This window comes from Phyllostomus hastatus, unplaced genomic scaffold (genome assembly GCF_019186645.2).
Source record: "Phyllostomus hastatus isolate PE091 unplaced genomic scaffold, TTU_PhHast_1.1 phas_contig_210, whole genome shotgun sequence".
Classification (NCBI taxonomy): domain Eukaryota; kingdom Metazoa; phylum Chordata; class Mammalia; order Chiroptera; family Phyllostomidae; genus Phyllostomus; species Phyllostomus hastatus.
In genome coordinates, this window is record NW_025333737.1 from 19,131,565 (window position 1) to 19,152,482 (window position 20,918).

At 41.1% G+C, this 20,918-nt stretch overlaps 1 protein-coding gene across 2 annotated transcripts in view; it reads left to right on the forward strand.

Annotated features, from left to right (window-relative positions):
- The window catches only part of TADA2A (transcriptional adaptor 2A), a 48,037-nt gene that overhangs the window by 20,396 nt on the left and 6,723 nt on the right, over nucleotides 1–20,918 (forward strand). For both annotated transcript variants that reach the window (XM_045835843.1, XM_045835844.1), the window contains 7 exons: nucleotides 2,185–2,342; nucleotides 3,682–3,770; nucleotides 4,957–5,029; nucleotides 13,513–13,576; nucleotides 15,009–15,052; nucleotides 18,017–18,127; nucleotides 19,603–19,674. In XM_045835843.1, coding sequence (XP_045691799.1) covers nucleotides 2,185–2,342; nucleotides 3,682–3,770; nucleotides 4,957–5,029; nucleotides 13,513–13,576; nucleotides 15,009–15,052; nucleotides 18,017–18,127; nucleotides 19,603–19,674 — 611 coding nt within the window. The remainder of the gene's footprint in view (nucleotides 1–2,184; nucleotides 2,343–3,681; nucleotides 3,771–4,956; nucleotides 5,030–13,512; nucleotides 13,577–15,008; nucleotides 15,053–18,016; nucleotides 18,128–19,602; nucleotides 19,675–20,918) is intronic.

Below are 20,918 nucleotides of genomic sequence, written 5' to 3' on the forward strand. Positions count from 1 at the left end.
AATAACATTGTACATAGGGCAATGGCACCTCAGTCCCCTTCAGTGTAGGCAACTTGAGACCTCACACAGTTCTCCCAGTTGCCATTAGCTGCCCTGTTGTATTTTTGTGAATCTCATTGACAGTCTGAAATCTCTTCCCTTTCAAAAAGGTGATTTTAGTTTGGGGAAAAACCAGAAGTCACAGGGCACCATATCTGGGCTATAGCGGGGCTGAGTCACCTGGTTGATTTGATGTTTCTCAAAAAAACTCTGCTCAAAATGTGATGCATGAGTGGGCACGTTGTTGTGATGAAGCTGCCAATCACCAGTGGCAGCCATAGCTGTGGCTGTTTTCATCAGATTGCATCTTTCAACCGATGGAGAACATTGAGGTAGTATTCCTTATTAATTGTTTGGCCTGGAGTGGGGGCATAGTTGTGATGGACAGTACTTCCCTGAACACGGTTAACATGGTCTTGATCTTGCTGCGACTTTGCTGCACCTTCTTTGTGCATGGAGAACCAGGCAACTTCCAATTGGATGACAGGCCTTCGTTTCCAGATCATAACCATAGACCCACAATTCATCTCCAGTCATGACCTTCTTGAGAAAATCCAATTCATTGGCAGCGGTTTGAATCAAGTTATTAGCAGCTGCAGCTCGATGTTCCTCCTGCTGTGGTAGCAGAAGCTGCAGAATGAATTTTGCCATGATGTGTTTCAGGCCAAGATCCTGTGTCAAACCTCAGAAAGTTTTTGGAATCCCTTGATCAGCTTCTAGTTCTCGCACTGTCAGTTGCTGATCTTTGTTGATTGCAGCCTGTATACTTTCAACATTCCGAGGTGTTCTGCTTGTTGCAGGCCTTCCAGAATTTGGATCACTTTCAACATATTCTCAATAACCTTTGAAGGGTTTGTGCCACACTTTTATTTGTGCTGCACTCATTGCATCATCCCCAAAAGCCTTCTGAATCATCCAAATAGTCTGCAGAGGAATGGTCAAGCTTGATGCAAAATTTGATGCAGATTCGTTGCTCTAGTCACTCATTTTTAATGTGATGGCCACACAGTACACATGCTCACTCAATGGAACCTAGCACCCCCACTGAGTAGTACAGTGAAGTCATTGTTCACATATGTTCAGACTAGTCCACTTTCCTTGGCTGCCAGGTTACATTGAAGTCATGCAAACCATTCTCATTATAGTAACAATGGCTGGACTTTTCCCAGGCAGACTTTTTTATATATGTGTTAGATACAGGGTCCAGCAGAAGTACGCCTACTCGAGTGTGGCCGGTAGGCTATATGAATGTTTCACACAAGATGGACAGCAATTTGAACATTTCAGCTAGAAGGTCATATGGTGGCTTGAGTGTGGTATTGTTACACTACAAAATTACTTGCTTATGATTTTGTAATTAAAAAGGGACGTTATTTGTGCCGGAACCTGTGTATACAAAATATGTTCATATATGGTTGACGCACACAAATCAGAGCGTAGTGATGCCTCGTGAGAAGGATAGACAGAGTGCTGTGGAGAAGAAAGGCTAAGAAGGGGCTTCGGGAGGTTTCACCTCTACCTCTACCTCTTCATCCTCTGGGCTTGCGGTCAGGAGTCTTGAGAACAGATTCTGGCTTCGTTACTTATGTGCTTTGTGTTCTTGAGCAAGTTTCTCAGTGTCTTTAGGCCTCAGTTTTTCCATCTGTACTTTTGAGACAGTACACCACATAGTCAATGGTAGGATTAATTTAAATTATGTTTCTAGCTGATGCTTGGCCTATTGAAAGAGCTCTAGTAAAGAAATGTTTGCTCATGTGAAGTGTTTTGTAAACTGTAAAACATTATGCAAATATAAAACTATACTTACATACATTCTTAGCATTCCAAAGTGGTGTATTATTTATAGTAGTTCTTTCCCTGGGGCCAGGCTCACAAGGTAATTACAAGTTTTCTAGTAATTTTTCCCTTCTTTGGATGGAAAGGAAAAGGCTTTTCAGATACTGTTTTTATATCTTGGACTATCAGATTACACCAATATTAGGCTTATATTTGTCTTACTGTCCTGCTCCATGCTGCCAGCTTGGAGGTATCAAATTCCAGGCATTACATGGATAGGACTTGAAATTTGGAAAGAACAAACCTTGTTTTTACCACTATGTGTAGTTAAAAGCAGTTTTCCCTTCTCTTTTCCTCACATTCCTCTAGGCAGGATGTAGCCAATCAGATGTGTACCAAGACCAAGGAGGAGTGTGAGAAGCACTATATGAAACATTTCATCAACAACCCTTTATTTGCATCTACCCTGCTGAACCTGAAGCAAGCAGAGGAGGCAAAAGCTGCTGACACAGCCATTCCATTTCACTGTAAGTGCCTCCCTTTTAAGAAATACTTAGGTCATCTTTGGGCCCTGTTGCATAGCAGATAAATAATGGTGTGATGACTTGGACAGCTAACAAATTTATGAAAGATAGAATGAGTTGGCATGGCCATTATTGAGAGTCAGAGCCATAATGGGGCAAGGAGGAAACGTCTCCCAGAGGTTAGAGTTCTGTACTGGATGTCAGAGTGCCCGGATCCAATGTGTAGTTGCATCTGAGACTCTGTAAGTTTAACCTATTAGTTAACCTTAATGCCTGCCTCTTCGGGGTGAGATTGCAAAATGAACTAGCCTTTCCATGCTATTGTGAACACAAGGTTTTTTACAATTCCTTTGGAGTGTTTATGATTATACATATTAGTTACTTAAGTCCAGTATTTGACTCAGTATCATCAATTATTAATTATTTTAATGTTAAGTCCAAGAAGCAGTTTGTTATTTTTGTTCACGTGGTTGTGGCAGTAACAGCACACTTTATTTTTTAAATCTCATGTGGCTGAGGGACCCATGGGTCTTCTAACAAAACATAACCAAAACTATGATGAATTATAAATGGACATCTTTCTTCAATGACTCCCAGAGCACGAGTAATGGGATATGAATGTTTTCCCTTCCTCCCTCCCTTTCCTCATACTCTCCAGGAGCAGTTTCATAGCTGACTGACTCAAAAGTCTGATGACACCTCCTGTTTGGATCGTACTTTGGATGTTGGCGCTCTGCTCCCAAGTTCATTAGACCATTTGTTCCTCACAGGAGCCCAGTGAGCTAGGCAGAGCGAGTGCTTCTGTTTCACACACGAGGAAACACATTGAGAAGCTTCAGTGATTTGTGTGAGGTCAAGTGGGGACTTAGGGGACTAGGGGTGTCAGAGCTAGGACCCAGTTCCAGCCGACTTCCAGATCCAACGGCTGTTTTGTTCTTGTTGTTTGGTTTTTGGCCTCTCAGTTGGATGACTTTTGTAAATTGAGATTGGCCCTACAGCATAAGGGAGCTGAAGGAGACCGGGTAAAATACTTATGTTCTATAATATTAAAGAAAAGATCCTTTATTTTTCCGCAAGTTAAAAGCAAAAAACAGAGTAAATTTTCCCACATTTACTTAAAGGATCCCTTAAGTCTTGATTTCCTTTTTAAGAAATCAGTCTATTTCCATAATACTTTATCTTTTTCATTTTTACAAAAATCTTTTGAATTTTATGTATTCTCCCACACACTGTCTGTCTCCAAACAAAAGTATTTCGGAATATTAATTGGGACTATTTCTGTGTCACTTTTTTAAGGCCAATATTTTATAAAGTAAGTAAGAAAAACTCTAAATCCTTCCAGCCGCAGATGACCCGCCCCGGCCCACCTTTGACTCGCTGCTGTCCCGGGACATGGCAGGGTACATGCCCGCGCGGGCGGACTTCATCGAGGTAGGAGCGTCTTGTTTTTGTTTCCAATGCGGCTTGTGTCTTTTGCCTGTAGGTGCCTTCAGACTAAAAAACGATTTTTGAAGCATCGTAATTGCGGGGGAGGGCTTCACGCCGCCACATTTTCTTCTGTTTGAGTGCCATTTCTCACTTGTAAACATTTTCACATGTAGAACAATAAAAGTTCTTCAGACCAGGAACCTGTTGTTTAAGTTTCATTGGTGTTGGCTCCCACTTTCGTAGTAGGTCTGGGGCGTCTTTAGACTGGTTCTCATTCCACGCCTGGCAGGTTCCAAGGCTGTGCTATATCAGGGATGGGCAAACTTTTTTTATTAATTGCCAGATGGTAAATCTTTTAGGTTTTGTAGACCGTAAAGTCTCTTTTGCAACTAAACTTTGCCATTGTTATGCAAAAGCAGCATCGATAATATGTCCACAAATGAGCATGCCTGTGCTCCAGTAAATTGTTCTCACAGAAACAGGTGGCGGGCTGGGTTTGGTCCACAGGCTGTAGCTTGCTGGCTACTGTATTTATAAGGTCAAGAATGACAGATGTACATAAAAACCACATGGTCCTTGTTCAGCCATGGAGTTAAAAAGCCGTGAATGTAGTTGCAAGTCTCTCAAATTGTCAGCTAATTCACAATTACAGTCCTGGAGGTAAGTTGAAAGTTTAGCAAGCTACAAACAATTTTGCTAGCCACGGCAAATGATACTACAGAGCTACCCATGGACACTACCCCGATGAATTGTCCTCATTGAATAGAATATGGACAGATCTACCCATTGAGCTATATGAGCAATATCGATGAATAAATACAGTCCTCAAAAGGCAGTAAAAAGGTAAATGAATCAATGCTGACAATTTTCATATCTGAAGATTTGTTCAGAATTCCATTTCCTGGGGGTTACTTTATGAACAGACTACTTTTAATTTTTAGAACAGTAGCTTTGGCTTTGCTCATAAACTCATAACAGTTCTCATTTCTGCTGTCACTACTGCCTGAAAGCCTCTCAGCTTTCCCCCATGACTTGTTATTTGTGGCGGTGTGCTGACCTCGTACCCCTTTCAGTACTTTTTAATGAGTGTTAACCTGTGTATTTTCTGCTTACTTCTAATGCATGGCCACTGGAAAAGTATTACCCAAAGCTGATTAGTTTGGGGTGGGAATTCTTTTTCCCCTAACAGGAGTTTGACAATTACGCAGAGTGGGACTTGAGAGACATCGATTTTGTTGAAGATGACTCGGACATTTTACATGGTAACAGTTTGTTTCAACAAATGTTTTTATTGATTGCAAGCTATGCAATGACACTGGGTTGGGTCTAGGAATACAAGGATGAATGAACATGTTCCCTGCCCTTAACAGGACTCAAAATCTAGTGACTAAGTTACTGAACTGACCCCGTTCTTGGGTTTTGGCCACAATGAGAAAGATCGTTGGTGCCGGTAGTGGGAGTGTTGGTTGTACGATATCCCAGTCCTTGCACCGTGTGATCTTCCTTTTGACTGAGGTGAGCCTTCCCTGAAGTAACTGGTTCACTGGCCCTTACTGCCCCCTAGGAAGGAAGGGAGGCATCATGAAGACCCTGGGACTTCAGTAGCAACTGCTGATAGTAGATGTCCACTGTAATTTGCCACCCCAGATTTCCCATAGCAGGGGAAAAGAATAGAAGTTCTTGGAGGATTTTTATACCAAGATTAGGAATTTCACATTTCTCAGAACTGTTGAATTTTTAGCGTTTCTGAATTCTCATCTAAGATTAGCTAAGGATTTATGTCAACTCTTGTGTTATAACATAAATGGTTAATGCCGACGGGGCTCTTAAAAGTGGATGGTTAGACTTTTGTTGAATCTCTTTTTTTTTCCCCCTCTTTCTATTTTCATTGAACTACATATTTAAAATAATCCCCAGTCTTCTCTTTCTGCTCAGTCCAGAATTGAATCTGATGCAATATGGAGAATGCTGTCTTGGATTCTGTATTCCCCAAACAGCATCTTCATTGTTTTTCTTAAATCCATATTCCAGGCAGGAAAGGCAAGTGGAATCCTTGTTGAATTATAAATCAAGTTTTCATGTGGCATTAACTGCTGCTCTGTCATTAGAAGGGGAATTTGATTCTTCTCCCCATGGAAGAGCTGCCTAGGTACTTGTTACATCAGATGGAGGACAAAGAAAAAGTCCTCATAAAAATTTTACCTTCAGAATTTTTTCCTCTACATATTTCTTGAGCAGTTTTCTTGCAAAATTTCATTTCTCCCACACAACTTTAAGGAAAGTCAGAGTGACGCAGATTGAACTAAAAGAGGAAAGCTCTAAAGCAAATTCCTTTGGCATTCACTAGATTCATTGTATTTGTTCAGGCGTCACGTCAATCTCTTCTTTTTGACCCTGGGTAACTCATGTTACTGTCTTTCTCATCCTGCGTCTTTCCCTTGAAGTTGGTGTGCAGTCTGCCACTCAGTATTTCTCCCTGCATCCACCAGCTTTAATTAAAATGGTATTGTTTCCTGGGCTGTATCTTTCTTTTCCATAATGAAAAAAACACAACTTTATAAATATTATCCTTTTAGATGCCTTTCAAAAGTAGCAAACTTTTGAAAGTCAGACTCTGTAATGTCAATAATGCCTAAACTATGTAAGAGACTTGCTGAATCACTCCCCTAGGCCCTAATCCAAGGTCTTCATTCTTAAGCCTCAACATTATTAAGAAAACTGTAATAATGGTTGGCATTTTATTTCACTCTTCATTCTTCCTAGAAATGGGATCTGCAATTGTTCTGGTGCACTTGTGCCCCTTTCTGTAATTAAGTGGGAGCAAAAGAAAAAAATCAGAAAGAAGCAATCGACTGAGTAACAATTTTTAAGTTAGCATTTCAAACCTACAATAATACACTGTAACTCTCTGTGCTCTTCTACAACCTCGTTAGTCATTCGATTCTAGTTCATTTGAACTAGAACTGAAACATCAGTTAATGATTGTTATACATAAGTAGCCTTATCAGAACATAAATAATAATCCCTGCCTCTGCTTCCCTTCCCTGTCTAGTAGCGGACTGTAAGATGTTGAGACGGGTGCTTTTTAAAAGGTGGTAACATTTTAAAGAGGTTTTGTGGCACTAGAGGGTCGACTTGCTGGTGCCAGAAAGGGATGTTTGTTTGTCGCTCTGAGTTCTTAGCTCCTCTGGCAGCATGACCCACCCTAGCCAGTGGGGCCCATTGGCCCTGAGCTGAGCAGTTTCTCCCAGAGCACTCTTCGAAGGGGGGCCAGGAGCCCAAGCAGTCTCAGGAAGGGATGAGAAGGAGCACACCTAGAACAGACAGAGGGACACATATTTTGTGCACTGACTCAGCCTTGGGCTTGCTTCTAGTCACTGTGTGATCTTGGGCAGGTCCTTAGGATCTTGCTTACTGTTTCTTTGTGTCCCCTGCCAAAAGGGAAGGGGTGACACTGATTTCGTCAGAGAGTGTGAGTATCTCCAGTGAAGAATGGCACATAACTCAGGATGATACAATTACCATTCCATTATACCATTATACTCTTAATATTACTGAGTATTAACAACATTCCTTTTCTGTTCCCTCACTTATAACTACTGGAAGGAAGCAAATCGTTTGGCTGGGTTTGGCTGGGTTTGGCTGGGTGCTTTTTAATCATCCATCCCAAGGCATCTGGAAGATCAATGGGCGCCACCGAGCCCTTTTCCTCACCCAAAGGCTTTTGCTATTATTCATGGAATCTGTCTAATAAAAAGGGTCAGAAGCTCATGGGTTTGAATGGTTCATTACAGAGACCTGAGACACATTGGAGATATACTAATTCCAGCCATACTGGAAAGCTTTAAAAAAAATTATTTATTTTTAGAGATCAAAGAAAGGGAGAGAGGTAGAATCGGCTGCATCTCGCAAGCCCCTACCCAGGGACCTGGCCCACAGCCCAGGCATGTGCCTTGGCTGCGGTGAAACCGGCGACCTTTCAGGTTGGCAGCCCAGCTCTCAACCCACCGAGCTACACCAGCCAGGGCCATACCAGAAAGCTTCTCGAATGGGCCCAAGATAGATATTACACGTGAAGCAGTGTCTAAGGAAGACAATAAGGAAGATCTGGGATCCCCAAATGACACTCTTTATATGTTATCGAAGTCAGCAGAAGTTGTGGGTTCAGAGAGACGCAGGAGACTCTCGTGTGCCGTGGTTATGTTGTGGGAATTTAAGTGCCGACACAGTGTAGCTCCCTTTTCCTGAGAACATCACTCGCCATTTGCTTTCATTTAGGAAAATCTCTCCTAAATTTGTGGACTCCTCTTACCCAGAGTTTCAGAGGTTCTAAAATCCTCGGTACAATATCTTCTAACCACTGCTGTCTCATAAGCCAAGCAAGCAAGAGGCATTATAAGCTCCTTCCTATGTGTGGGGTCTGTGTTTTCAACACTCCCCAGAGCATAAACATGAAAACAGTTTATTCTCCCTTTATTTGGAAAGATAATTTCAGCAAAATTTCTTGGCCAGGCATGGATTCCGCCCCGCCCCCCCCCCGCCCCCCACGTGTGGCCCACACTGTCAGCCTTTTCATCCTTTTTCCAGTCAGAAACTCAGACACCCACCCTGGTCTCCACACACACTCACCCTGTGCAGGCCCCTTCCTTGAATAGTGACTTGACTATTGTGTGCTTAGGACATTTTAGACATAAATGCTATTAATAATAGCTAATACATTTAGCACTTACTGTTTGCCAGGTTCCATTTTCAGCCCTTCACCATGTGAACTCATTTAATCCTCACCAAACTCTGTGAGTTGTACACTATTGTTACCCCCATTTTATAGATGAGGAAATTGAGGAATGGAAGTACCAAGTAAAGTGCCTGAGGTCTTGTAACCTGCAAGTGACAGAGCCATCTCCCGAGTCTCTGATCCTAACACTGTACTAATTATCTTACAACCTTAAAATTTGGTTGCTGGTTGTTTTTGGGGGGATGACATTTCACATTTGTTATCTCCCGTGGCTTACCCACATTCCTGAGAAGCAGGAATAGGTATTTTCCCATTTACATTGGAGGCATTGTACAGAGGAGTTAACTAACTCGCCCAAGGCCTCCTAGTTGCTGGCTCTAACTTTTAGGTCATATAGTTGCCTTTCCGTCACAGAATTAATTGTGTACTTCTTAGCCAAAAGCTTGGGAGTAGGGGGTGGGGAATGACTAAAGCTTTGCTTCTTGGGAATACCTGAGTCACAGGTTTGTACTCGTGTGGTTGTCAGAGGGGTTTTGATTGGCTTCCCTGCAGTTGAGGCCTCTGACTTGATTTTCGTGCCAAACAAACAGTAAGTGCCTTCTGTCGGGAAAACAGAAACATGTTGCCAGCTATTTTGAACAACGTTAGAAATACATTGCAGTGGGAAGGAGCTGCCTCTGACTTCTGCCCACTTCTTGAAATATTTTAAGGCCAGCCATTTGGAAACTTTGTTATCAGTACTCAGTATAATCACAGGGAGACTGTTCTTCCCCCAAGGCTGAGATTTCAGAGGCCTTACTTACATCAGTGTTTGTGGGGGAGGGGGGTAGTTGGTTGGTTTTTAATGATCTCTGGTTTTTCAGTTGCCCACTTTAGTGGAACCTCCAGTCACTATAAGTAGAATGTGAACTGATGATTCTCATTCTTGGCAGTGTCTGCCTTGTTATTTCTAGTCTGCCTGCTGTGCTGTGGTCCTCTCTGAGTTATTCGTGCAGCGAAGATCTTATAATCACTGCTGCTACCTGAGTGTGCTTTATAAAGAAAAAGAGATAGCTTCAAATATGAATTTTTCTCTGGGAGAAGGACAGTTCTCCTTTCATTTGTCTCTATGTTCCTTTCCATTGTTACCCAGAGCCACTGGTACGTGTTGAAACTGCTGAAATGATCAAGCTGTAGAACCAGTTATCAGCAATATTTATTTATAGATTTTTTATAACACAGTCTCTTCAGTTTTTTTCTGTTTTAATTAAGTCATTCCCACACAAATCTCAGGAAACAATATGGTAAGTTAGTGTCTTAGAAAGATTACAAAAATATTTTGTCAAGATTAGCAGTGATTTCCACTGAATCAACAAGCAGTTTCTTTCCTGTTGAACTCTTCTTATTATTGGGTGGATAAAAGAAATAAGACCCATGAAGAGCCAGAAACATGATAAACGTTCAGTGTATTTTAGCTATTTACTTAGCTATTATATTTGCTTCTCTTTCTGCCTTGAACTGTTGACTTCCTAATTCTGTTTGTCATAAGAAATAGAATCCGTACCTTAAACAGGAACCTAATCAACAAAACAAACAAACAAGTAAAATATAACCAGACATTGAAATTGAGAGCAGGCTGACAGTGACCAGAGGGGAGAGGGGAGGGAATTTCAGGGGAAAAGGGTGAAGGGTTTGCAGGAACAAGGATAAAGGACACATGGACAATAACTGGGGACAGGGGGGTGGAAACGGGAGGGGAGTGGGGAGGGCTGGTGGGAGTAAAAGGCAGAAAACTGTACTTGAACAATTAAATTTTTAAAAAAATTAAAAAAATAGAATCCACACTAAAACTTGTATTGGGTTATACCGTGTGTCAGAGACACATCCTTTCCTCCCTGTCTTTATCTGCCTTTCTGCCACATAGGTGGGCGAAGCACACCTCCGCCAGCATAGTGTTCGAGAGCCCACCATTCCACAGCAGCGGCTGGAAAACAGTGGCAGGGTATGGGCCCTTCCCTGGTACCGGGGCTTTCCTATGGAACCACCCTAGAAATCAAGAAAGAGTTCACTTGTAGAAAGAATTCTATCTAAAAAAAAAAAGTTTGAAAACCATTGCCATACATCTTGGACCTGATACGATTGAATTATTTTTAGTTTGTGGGCAGCTAGAAAAAAAAGAAACAATGTTTAAATTTTTGAACTTGTTAAAAAAGAACCCAAAAAATCATGGTAAGAGAATACTTCTTTTTAATACTTAAACTTTCAAAAAAATTGCATTCCCTCACCTCTTCAGGTCATCCAGCTAGAACTTGTTATTTTTATCTCAGAGCCAAAGGAGAGTGGCCTAGATAAAGTATTTCTGGTCATTTCCCAGTGACTGAAGTTATATGTAGTGCATCTGTCCATAGCCTAGCATGTTGGAGTTTGGTATTTCTTCCTTTTAATGTGAGACTATCCTTAGGGCAAGTGGACAGTGGCGAGTTGGCATGGAGTGCCCAGAATTAGTTTCTGTTCCCTTGCCAGGGCCACCATGTTGACAGTGCACCCGGACTGTACCTTGTTCCACTTGTGTGTGTTTTCATGTAGGGAAAGAAATGGTGACTCTGATGAGTCATTGTATTCTCTCCTCTTCCTTATTTGGGTTCCATTTTTCCCTACCCTTTTAGCAGAAGTGTGGGTTTCAAACTGTTCCATGGAGGTGCCCTCAGGGACTGCCACCAGGAAGGGCAGCTGGATATGGAGGAGGGAGACAAGGCTCAGCTGGAGTGCGTCCCACCTGCCCGTTGGGAAGCAGGGTTTAAGACACACTGTCGCAGAACGCACGAACCCCTGCTGACTCGCTGCCCCCACGAGCTGACCTGGAACTTGCATCTCCCATTCTTTGGATAAGATAGGATTGAAGTTTTTGTTTATTAGTATTCCAGAGGCTGTATTTTGGAATGAAGTTTTCTGTCCTGGAAGAAGAGATTGTCATACATAACCAGATGCTTCATTGCAAAGGCTGGTGTGTTCTTAGAAATTATGTTACCTAACATGTGAAGAACGTACTTTAGCTTTTCAGAGAACACATCAGGCCTGTGTTGTGCCCTGGGGCCTCCTCATCTTCTGTGGTCACATCCAGTGATTGAAACCACCAGACTCTCAATTTATACAACACTTATGGAGATAACAAGTTATTAGGATAGTTCCAGAACCCACTGAAATGTTTAAATCTTACATTTCCTCAGAATTCATAGATTATAGATGAGAAAAAATGGTTAATGTAGCATAGTGCTAAGTCATGCATTCCTCATATTTTTTTTCTACAGTTCTTAATGATTGGTCTTTATTTTTTAACTCTAGAGGTCTTCAGACTTAAAAGCCTAGAGAATTTTTACTTGTGAGATTTTTAAAAATTATACATTTCATTTTCAGTGAAGCCAGATTTAGGATGTAAGATTAACACAGAAAAAATAAACATGTTAGGCAATTTCAGTGTCTTTCCTACTTAAGGTTTTGGAACCAGACAGTCTAGGTTTGGACCCCTGCTCTGTACTTAGCAGCTTTGTGATCTGGGGCATAGGGCTTTGGGGGCAGTGTAAGAGTGTGAGCTCCTGTAAGTGGATGGGGAGCCACTAAAGAATTAGAAGTAGGGAATTACATCATTAGATTGTGCAATAAAACGTTACTGTAGTAGCATTTGAAGGGGGATGAATTGTTGGAATAAGGAAGGGGATGAGTCGTTGGAGTGAGTAGGAAGGAAGTCATTAAAAGAGTGGACGCAGCCCTGGCTGTTGTGGTTCAGTGGATTGAGTGCCGGTCTGCAAACCAAAGCATCGCTGGTTTGATTCCCAGGCAGGGCACATGCCTATGTTGTGGTTCAGGTCCCCAGTGGGGGGCACATGAGAGCCAACTACAGAGTTGATGTTTCTCTCCCTCTCTTTCTCCCTCCCCTACCCTCTCTCTAAAAATAAATAAATAAAATATTTTTTAAAAAAAGAGTGGATGCTGTGATTGGGTAAGACAAGATGCCTGAATTAAGGAGTAAAATTAGGGGCAAAGAGGAAGAAATGGATTTGAGGGAGATTTAAGCATTAAGTATAGATAATATTCACTGACTGACCTGATATGGAGAGGGAGAGTCCAGATTGTTTTTTTTTCTTGGATAAGTAGGTGTACTGTAATGCTGCTAACCAAGAGAAGGGTTTTGGATGGGGAAGAAATAGAATATACATTTGCACCTGAAGACTACATGAAAATAGATACCCAATAGAGTCTGGAGTTAAAATAAATATTAGAGTTATGGAGGTTATATATGTTGATGGTACTTGGAACCATGGAACTAGACGAGCTTATAGGAATAAGGTGAGAGGTGAAAAAGGAGATGAGAACAGAACTCAGAATTCTGAAGATGGAAAAACTGGCCAAGGGAAGGAAGAAAACCGGAACTACTGTACTGATGAAAAGTTTTGGTATCCACTGACTCTTTTCTTAGACTCCCCCACGCCTCTCACAGAAAACTAAAGCCAGGGAAGGCCGGGGACACGGGCAGCCAACCAGGGCACAGTTTGGGGTTGTTGGGCTACGTAATGGAACTTTTCACTACTGAATACAAAACTACTCCCTGAATAGTTGCTGCTCTCTGAGTGAAAACTGCTAAAACTCTGAGAACATGTCTGTGTTGCACCTTATTCACGTTAGTCTTGTCTAGATGGTGTCCCCTGAACTCACTCCTGTGCAGTTACAACCAGAATCAATCTTCATTTTCATGACTGCTCTAAGAGATTTAACTTCTAGCCATGTGTTACCGAAGTTAAGACTTTGTGTTGAACCATAGAGGATAATGCCAGGTAAATAGAAACAGGGAAAAAGGACATCACCATAAGTGACTGATAAAGAAATTCAGTATCCTAGGATATTTTTGTTTCCAAGAAACAAATTTCCTAGACCAGTGAGTGAGTGTGGAACTGTTAGCAATATGAGGTTCAAAGTTTGGGTAAAACATTTACTTTTGTCTTGGCTTTATCTATGTATGTATTTGTTTATTTATAGCTCTGAAGATGGCTGTAGTAGATATTTACCATTCCAGGTTAAAGGAGAGACAAAGGCGGAAAAAGTAAGTATAGAAAACTTTATCTTGCCTTCTTCCAGCTTTGGACTGTTGACCACATACACGTATAGCCCATACAAAAGTTTCCGTCGTGGCTTTTCTTGTGACCTTGAGGAAGATATTTACTCCTTGGGCCTCAATTTTGCCATCTGTCAAATGGGGATAATAATACCTGGCAGGTTTTGTTGTTGTTGTTATTGTTGTTGCTGTTTTACCTCCTTCTCCTTAACCCTTCCTGAAGTATTGATGACCAATGAATAATGCGTGTACACTGTTTTAAGGAAAAAAAGGAACAAGGTAAATTCAAGATGTTATTAAGTTGCTACACTTTTTTTATTCTCATTCTGATTGCTTGATTTTTATGAGAAGTCTTTTATCTAAAAGGATTTCAAAGGAAATTCTGAACAAGTTTCAGGTACTCTTGGTTATTCCTTCTCTTTGCAACAGATCAAAAAACACACATTTCAGATTGAGAAATGCTGGATCCCAGACCCCTGTTGGATTACAGAGACGTTGACAGTTCAGAGAAGGCTGTGCAGAGGTTGTGAGTGTGCGTGTGTGTGGATGTGTGTGTAGGCGTGTTACTGACAGGTGGTGTTGCTAACTAGAGACACGGTGGCATCACAACGACAAAAAGGAATGGCATGTGGGAACTATCGTATGGATGAAATTGGGAGGCACTGTTGGGGGGCCAAGATGTGAGCTAAAGCAACACTTACTCGCTGCGGGTCTGGAGTTAGCTCCCGAGAAGTGCTGATGAAGCTTCCCCAGCTGCTCTTGTGAGAAGCTCGTTGCTGTTCAAGAATACCTCTGGTATAAATCAAAAGGTTCCAGACACATAACTCTGCAGGGTTTACTTAAGTCCTCTCTTGCTTAAAACACAAAATTAGAGCTAGACAATATTGTAGAACTCAACTGTTGAGGTTGCTATTAGATACTATGTTTTATGGAGCCCTTCCATTAAACATGCACAATATTTTTTTCAAATAGTTTCAAAGCGTTATGTGAATGTACAGCTGTAAATGTGGAATGTGTGAGCATGGTGCCCTTTTATGGTTAACAGGTTTCCCTTAAATTTGCCTTAAATTCCCTAAGCTAAATAGATTAATACCTGTGACGTGAACATAGATTCCCTTCTATTTCTTCTTGTTATACACATGGGTTTTTCAGTATTTGTAAGTGCTCATTGATTCATTCATTCATCCAGCGAATAGTTATTGAGAGACTACTAGGCCCATGGAGAGAAAAAAATGTGTGATACTTGAGAGTCTAAAATTGTGTTTTGACTAACTGACCTGCCGAACTTTGTGGGGAGTGATTCTTTGGACCTCAATATTTCACCTCAGAGTGTTTAGGATCGCAAATAAAAGCTGCATGTGGAAAACATTATTAAATGTAAAACTAACTATAATAAACATTATTGTGGTTTTCATTCTAGAATTATAAGAGATCATGGATTAATCAACCTTAGGAAGTTTCAGTGTAAGTATTAGATGTTTTCTTTATTTTAAAATTTCTTCCAACATTTAAAAAATATTTTATTTATTTTTAGGGAGGGAAGGAGGGAGAAGGAGAGGGAGAGAAACATTGATGCCTGAGAGGGACATTGATTGGTTGCCTCTCGCACACCCTCAGCTGGGGACCTGGCCTGCAACTCAGGCTTGTGCCCTGACTGGGAATCAAATCAGCAAGTTTTTGGTCCTCAGGACAGCTCTCAATCCACTAAACCACACCAGCCAGCGCTCTTCTAACATTATTAATAGTTTTAACTCATTTATGGTAGTAGTTCTTAATGCAAGTTGTATATTATCATCATCTAGGAGGCTTTAAAGAATTCTGATACCAGGATATTATGAAGACTAATTAGTGAAAATCTCTGAGGGTAAAGATAGAGCATCCATGTATTTTAAGTCTTCAAGGAAATAAGAAAATAAGTATTTAAGGCAATTCTATTGAATAGTAAGACTTACAGCATGAGTATTCATGAATCATTTTCTGGAACTGGATAGGGTCATGTTTTGGAACTAGATATTAATCATAACCTTGAACACCAGCTTGTGAAATGTTTTTATGGAAAAGTCAACAAAGTGATTTTTCTATTTTGTATCATAGTACACAAACAAAAAAATGACATTTAGCATTGTATGATGGTGATAATAAACCTATGAGAATTTTTTTTTAATGCTAACTTTGACCTCACTGTTTTAAATAATTGGAGAGACCTAACTGGGCAGGAAGAAGAGCTGTAATTTTTCTTCTACACTGTAGAGTTTGTTCAGCAAATAAGAATGATGATGTCAGAGTAATTGCAGTATTTAACTTAAAATGTCTATAATAGTTTTATGTCACATTACTATTTTCTGGTAGAAGAATCTAGTAATGACTGTGGTTCACATCCCGGTTGATAGACTGTTACAGTTGGCACTCCGTGCCCCTGGTGGGTGCAGGGCAGCTGGTCGCGGGCTGCCTTTTAACCAAGTCATGATCGTAAACGTGGTAATTTTATGTCCTTTATTTTTGTCACTTTCCATCACACATTTTTCAGGTGGCGGTGGTGTTTTGAGGATGTCTCTTGTAACAGTTACATAATTAGATATTTAGCATATTTATATTTTTTAGTCATTAAAAATAGTGCCATGATGAACTTGTATGTGAATAAAACTTTGTCTATGTTGAGTTTTTTTTTTTAGGTAGATTCCCAGGAGTGGAATTAATAGTTCAAAGAATATGACCATTAAAACTCCTGACACTTGCTGCCAGGTTGCTTTACAAAAGATGTGATATCAATTTGTATTCCTTCTAGCAGTGTACAGGGTTGCCTGTTTAACCGCATCCTCCTTGAGATTTGTGGGTTCGCAGAAATAACTCGGGAGCCATTTCCCTTGCCCTTTCTGTAGACAGTGATTGGTCACTAGCGTTCTGGTAGCCACCGTAGTGGATTCCTTTGTGTCAGTTCCTGGGCTTTTCGTAATAGGTCAGGGGGTTTCTAACCTTTCCGTATCGGAGACCTTGACTCTTGAGTATATTCTAACCTCTGCTGGCGGGCAGAGGTCAGTTTAGCCTTATTCTTCTTCTAACTCTAGGCTGCTTCTGAGAAGGAAGCAGCAGGCACAGTGTGGTTTCAGAGGTTTTTACTGGCCATCATACTGAATGGACATGTGACCTTACTATGGTAGGCAGAGGTTTTTTGGATGTTTTATTTTTTTTAATCAAATTTTAAAATTATACTCCAAAATCTTTATTATCCCTATAGTGAGAGGTGGGGAAGGGGAAGGGACTTTAATAGTGAAAATAATCAATCTGTGGCTGCCCATCAAATTTATATTTTTTAGTTATTAAAAATCATGCCACGATGAACTTGTTTGTGAATAAAATAAGTTCATTTTTTTATTCCTAGAATTTGTGGGTAAGAATGTCTCCTGCAAGAGAAGAGATTCATCTGAAAAGAGGACTTAATTAAAATAACTGTTAGAGGTGGACAAAACTAGCCTAGTCACCATTGATGACCGTATTATTCAGACCATAAGACACACTTAGGTTTTACAGGAGAAAAATAGGAAAACAACTTTTTGAAGCAAAAAATGTGGTAAAATATTTAATAACATAAATAACATAATATTTCACCAGTGTAATATGAACAGAACTCAGCAGCATTAACAACCATTATTTCTCCCAGATTGGGGGTGTGTGTGTCTTATACTCTGAAAAATACGGTATCTGATTGACATGACCAAGGCTGCTCTGCCCCACCAGTTATTGTTGATGGGTGTTACTTACCATCTCCTTTGCCTGTATCTCTGTTTATTAGAAATTTGGTCAGTAATGATCCGCAAAGTTGCTGGCCCTAGCCCCCCCCGCACATGTGACCATTTTCTTGCATGGTAGTTATCAAAGTATAGCTGCATCAGTAGTGAATTAAGTTGTGGCACTTAGTTTAGTTTAGTGAGGAAATACTGTATGTCTCACTTGACTAAGTGCAGGTAGGAGGAAGAATTTTGGTGAGGCGTGCAAGAGATCACACACTTTTCCAGACTGATCTCTTCTAGAGGGATTATTGTGTCTGCAGGTCCCTTGTTTTCCTGTGGAAGTTAATATCAGAAAATTTGCCCAGCCTTGTTCCTGAGAGTACATGATCTGCCTTTAATTGTCTTCCTGCCAGGAATTCCTGCCCCTGGACAGATCAGAGATAGTGAGAGGCAGGGAGGTCAGCAGGTGCGCGGTAGTGCAGATTGGCTCCAGTGGTGACAACAGCCCTCTGTGATTGGCAGTGTGATGCTGCTTTTATGATTAGTGTTTTGCATTCTTCGCTTTCCTGTTTGCTTCCTGTCAGTTAGTCATGTGAGGTTAGGGATCATGTCCTTCCGTTCCACCTCTTGTGAAAGAAATGCAGATACTTAGGGATCCTTATATTCTCTCTGACACAGTTATGTTTCACCTTTTCTGTAGTGATGGAACGGCGGTATCCCAAGGAGGTCCAAGACCTTTATGAAACAATGAGACGGTTCGCAAGGATTGTGGGACCAGTGGAGCACGACAAGTTCATTGAAAGCCATGCATGTAGGTGGTTTTCTGCCTTGAGCAAGAGTGTGTGTGTGTTCATATAAATAGGAGAGATATTGGTGTGTTTTATGTGAAGTTCTGTAAATAAATACATGAATATTCTTGTCTTTGTTTCTCTTTATTACCATGAAATAAATTTGGGACTTTCAGGGTGGGAGAAAAGAGGTTAAAAAGTCTAATGGCTTTCTCTTTTTCCTGGATAAACAGTAGTTTAGTAGTCTTTCTCCTTTTTATTATAGGGGTTTGTAAATACTGTATACAAAAGCAGAGGTAGTAGTATAACAGACCCCCAGTGTTTATCACCTAGGTCTAACAGTTACCGACGCACAGCCAGTCCAGTGTTGTCTCTGCCACTCCCTTTCCACTCTCAACTGGATTATTTTGAAGCATTTCCCAGACATTATATTATTTTGTGCATGAATATTTTAGCATTAAAAATAATTTTTAAAGTGGGATCAGAATTGGATAACTCGCAGAGATAGTACTTCCATCATTCCCTTGCCTGTTTCTCTTGAAAGCTCTACCCATTTATCATTTGACTTTTTTTTCCACTATAAAAAAAGTGACATTGTTAAGCAGGAAAGCCTAGACTTGAAAGAGTTCTGGACGGGGTGGCTCAGTCTCTCCCTTCATGAGATTTGTGTGTTTGATGGAAGTATAGTTCCGGAAGGGTGCTCTGCCCAGGCTCTTGCCCTGTCCTCATCATGCAGGTATGTCTTATGTGGCGTCATAGGCATTTATCTGAACGAGGCCAGTCGTCCACACCAGACACCCTCTCTGGTTCCATCCTTGGTGTGCTTTATGCTGGGTGACCGAGCCTTTACTTCCTGTCCCAGTTTGTGCCATCCCTGGTTCATGTGTCACTCCAAGGAACTGCACCCCGTGGACTCTCCAGACATTTCCTCCGTCCTCTGTTCCAGAGCACCCAAATTCGAACGCTCTGTTATGTAATAACCCAAGCAGTGCAACCTGATCTGTGTACTCAGAGGAAGCAGAGGTCCTGGGTTTATGGGAGAAACAGTGCTCTTTTGTTTCCATGGAGAAGGACATTTTCTGGAACTTGAGCACAGAGCATCTGTCTTCCCTTGCACAAGGGCCACATCAAGTAATACCAGAGGCAGGTGTCATAAAAGAATGTAGTTGTGTGGTAGAACTCTTAACACAGGATAAATAGAATGGGGCAATTTGGCTATTTTAAAAAGTGTTACTTCTATAGCTAAGTAAATGCAGCCAGTTCACTCTGAGTTTTCTGAGAGACAGTTCCAGCTGCTACTGGAGGCAGCAGCTGGAAGACAGCTGGAGTGGGCTTTTCTGAGCTCTTGGGTAAAATCTCTGATGAGATGGTACCAACAAATAGGATTCCCCAAATGGAATGACGTCGTCTTTTCTATAATGCAGAATTACTGAAAATGCTCATTGTTGTTAACTTTCTTTTTCCCATTTTTCTCCTTCATTCATTTTGGGATAAACAGTGGAATTTGAACTCCGAAAAGAAATCAAGAGGCTCCAAGAATACAGGACAGCAGGCATTACCAATTTTTGTAGTAAGTTCAATGTGATGTATCAGAGGGCAGGTGTCTTCCTAACACATACAGGAAGTCTCTGAGGTGGTGTGGATTTTTAAAACAAGCTTTCCTCCTTCAGAATGAGATTTTAATCCTTTCAGTAAACTTTTATTTAATCCTTAAAAATACCATTACATGATTTATCTGAGGTAAAGCATTAAAACACAAAAGAGGCCCTGCTTTAGGTTTAGAATTCTACTGTGGCCTCTTTTTGAAAAAGAATTTTGTATTCTAGTGTTCAGCCTCAGCTTTTTAAAATTTAGTGGTACACGGCTTGGTCGTTCTCACTAACCAAGCTTCAGCGGGCTCTGGGTGCTTGCATCGCAGTTACTGGAGGAGTTGATGTTAATTACATTAGTAGCAGCTAACATCTGTTTGCCATGCATCAGGCCCTACACTCAGCATGTCTCTTGGATCGTGAGATAGGTACTGTTATTTCCATTTAATGGAGAAACTAAGGTGTAAAGTGATTATAATTTTTTTAAAGATTTTATTTACTTTTAGAGAGGAAAGGAGGGAGAAAAAGGGAGAGAAACATCGATCAGCTACCTCTTGCACACCCCTCTGCGGGAACCTGGCCTGCATCCCAGGCGTGTGCTGTGACTGGAACTGGTGGTGATCTTTGGTCCGAAGGGGGGCAGTAGGTTTAAAGGGATTAAAGAGCCGTGACTAGTGTGGCTTAGTGGGTTGGGCATTGTTCTCCAAATGGAGGGGTCGCTGGTTCCATCCCAGTCAGGGCACTTGGGTTGTAGGCCAGGTCCCTGGTTAGGGGCATGTGAGAGGCAACCAAGTGATGTTTCTCTTGCATGTCGATGTGTCTCTCCCTCTCTTTCTCCCTCCCTTCCCCTCTCTCTAAAAATAAATAAAAGTCTTTAAAAAATGAAATTAAACAAAGTGATTAAAGAGAGAGTTGTAGTAGAGCCAGGTCGTAGGAAAGGCAGTGTATTGCAGCAGTTAGGAGCTTGAGGTCCAGCCTTGGACAGCCTGGGTTTGGATTCTGGCCCTGCTGTGTACCAGGTCTGTGATTCTGGTCCATTTTCCATTTTCCAAGTCTCTTAGAATTAGTGTGAAGATAAATTAGAAAATGCATGAAAACATAGTACAGTACCAGGCCCACAGTAAATCTTCAATAAACGGCAGTGTCTTGTTGTTTTGCCGTTACTGTTGGAATGGTCCTTAGCATTCCCTCCTCCTTCCTGCTGGTTGAAAGCGATCACCCAGTA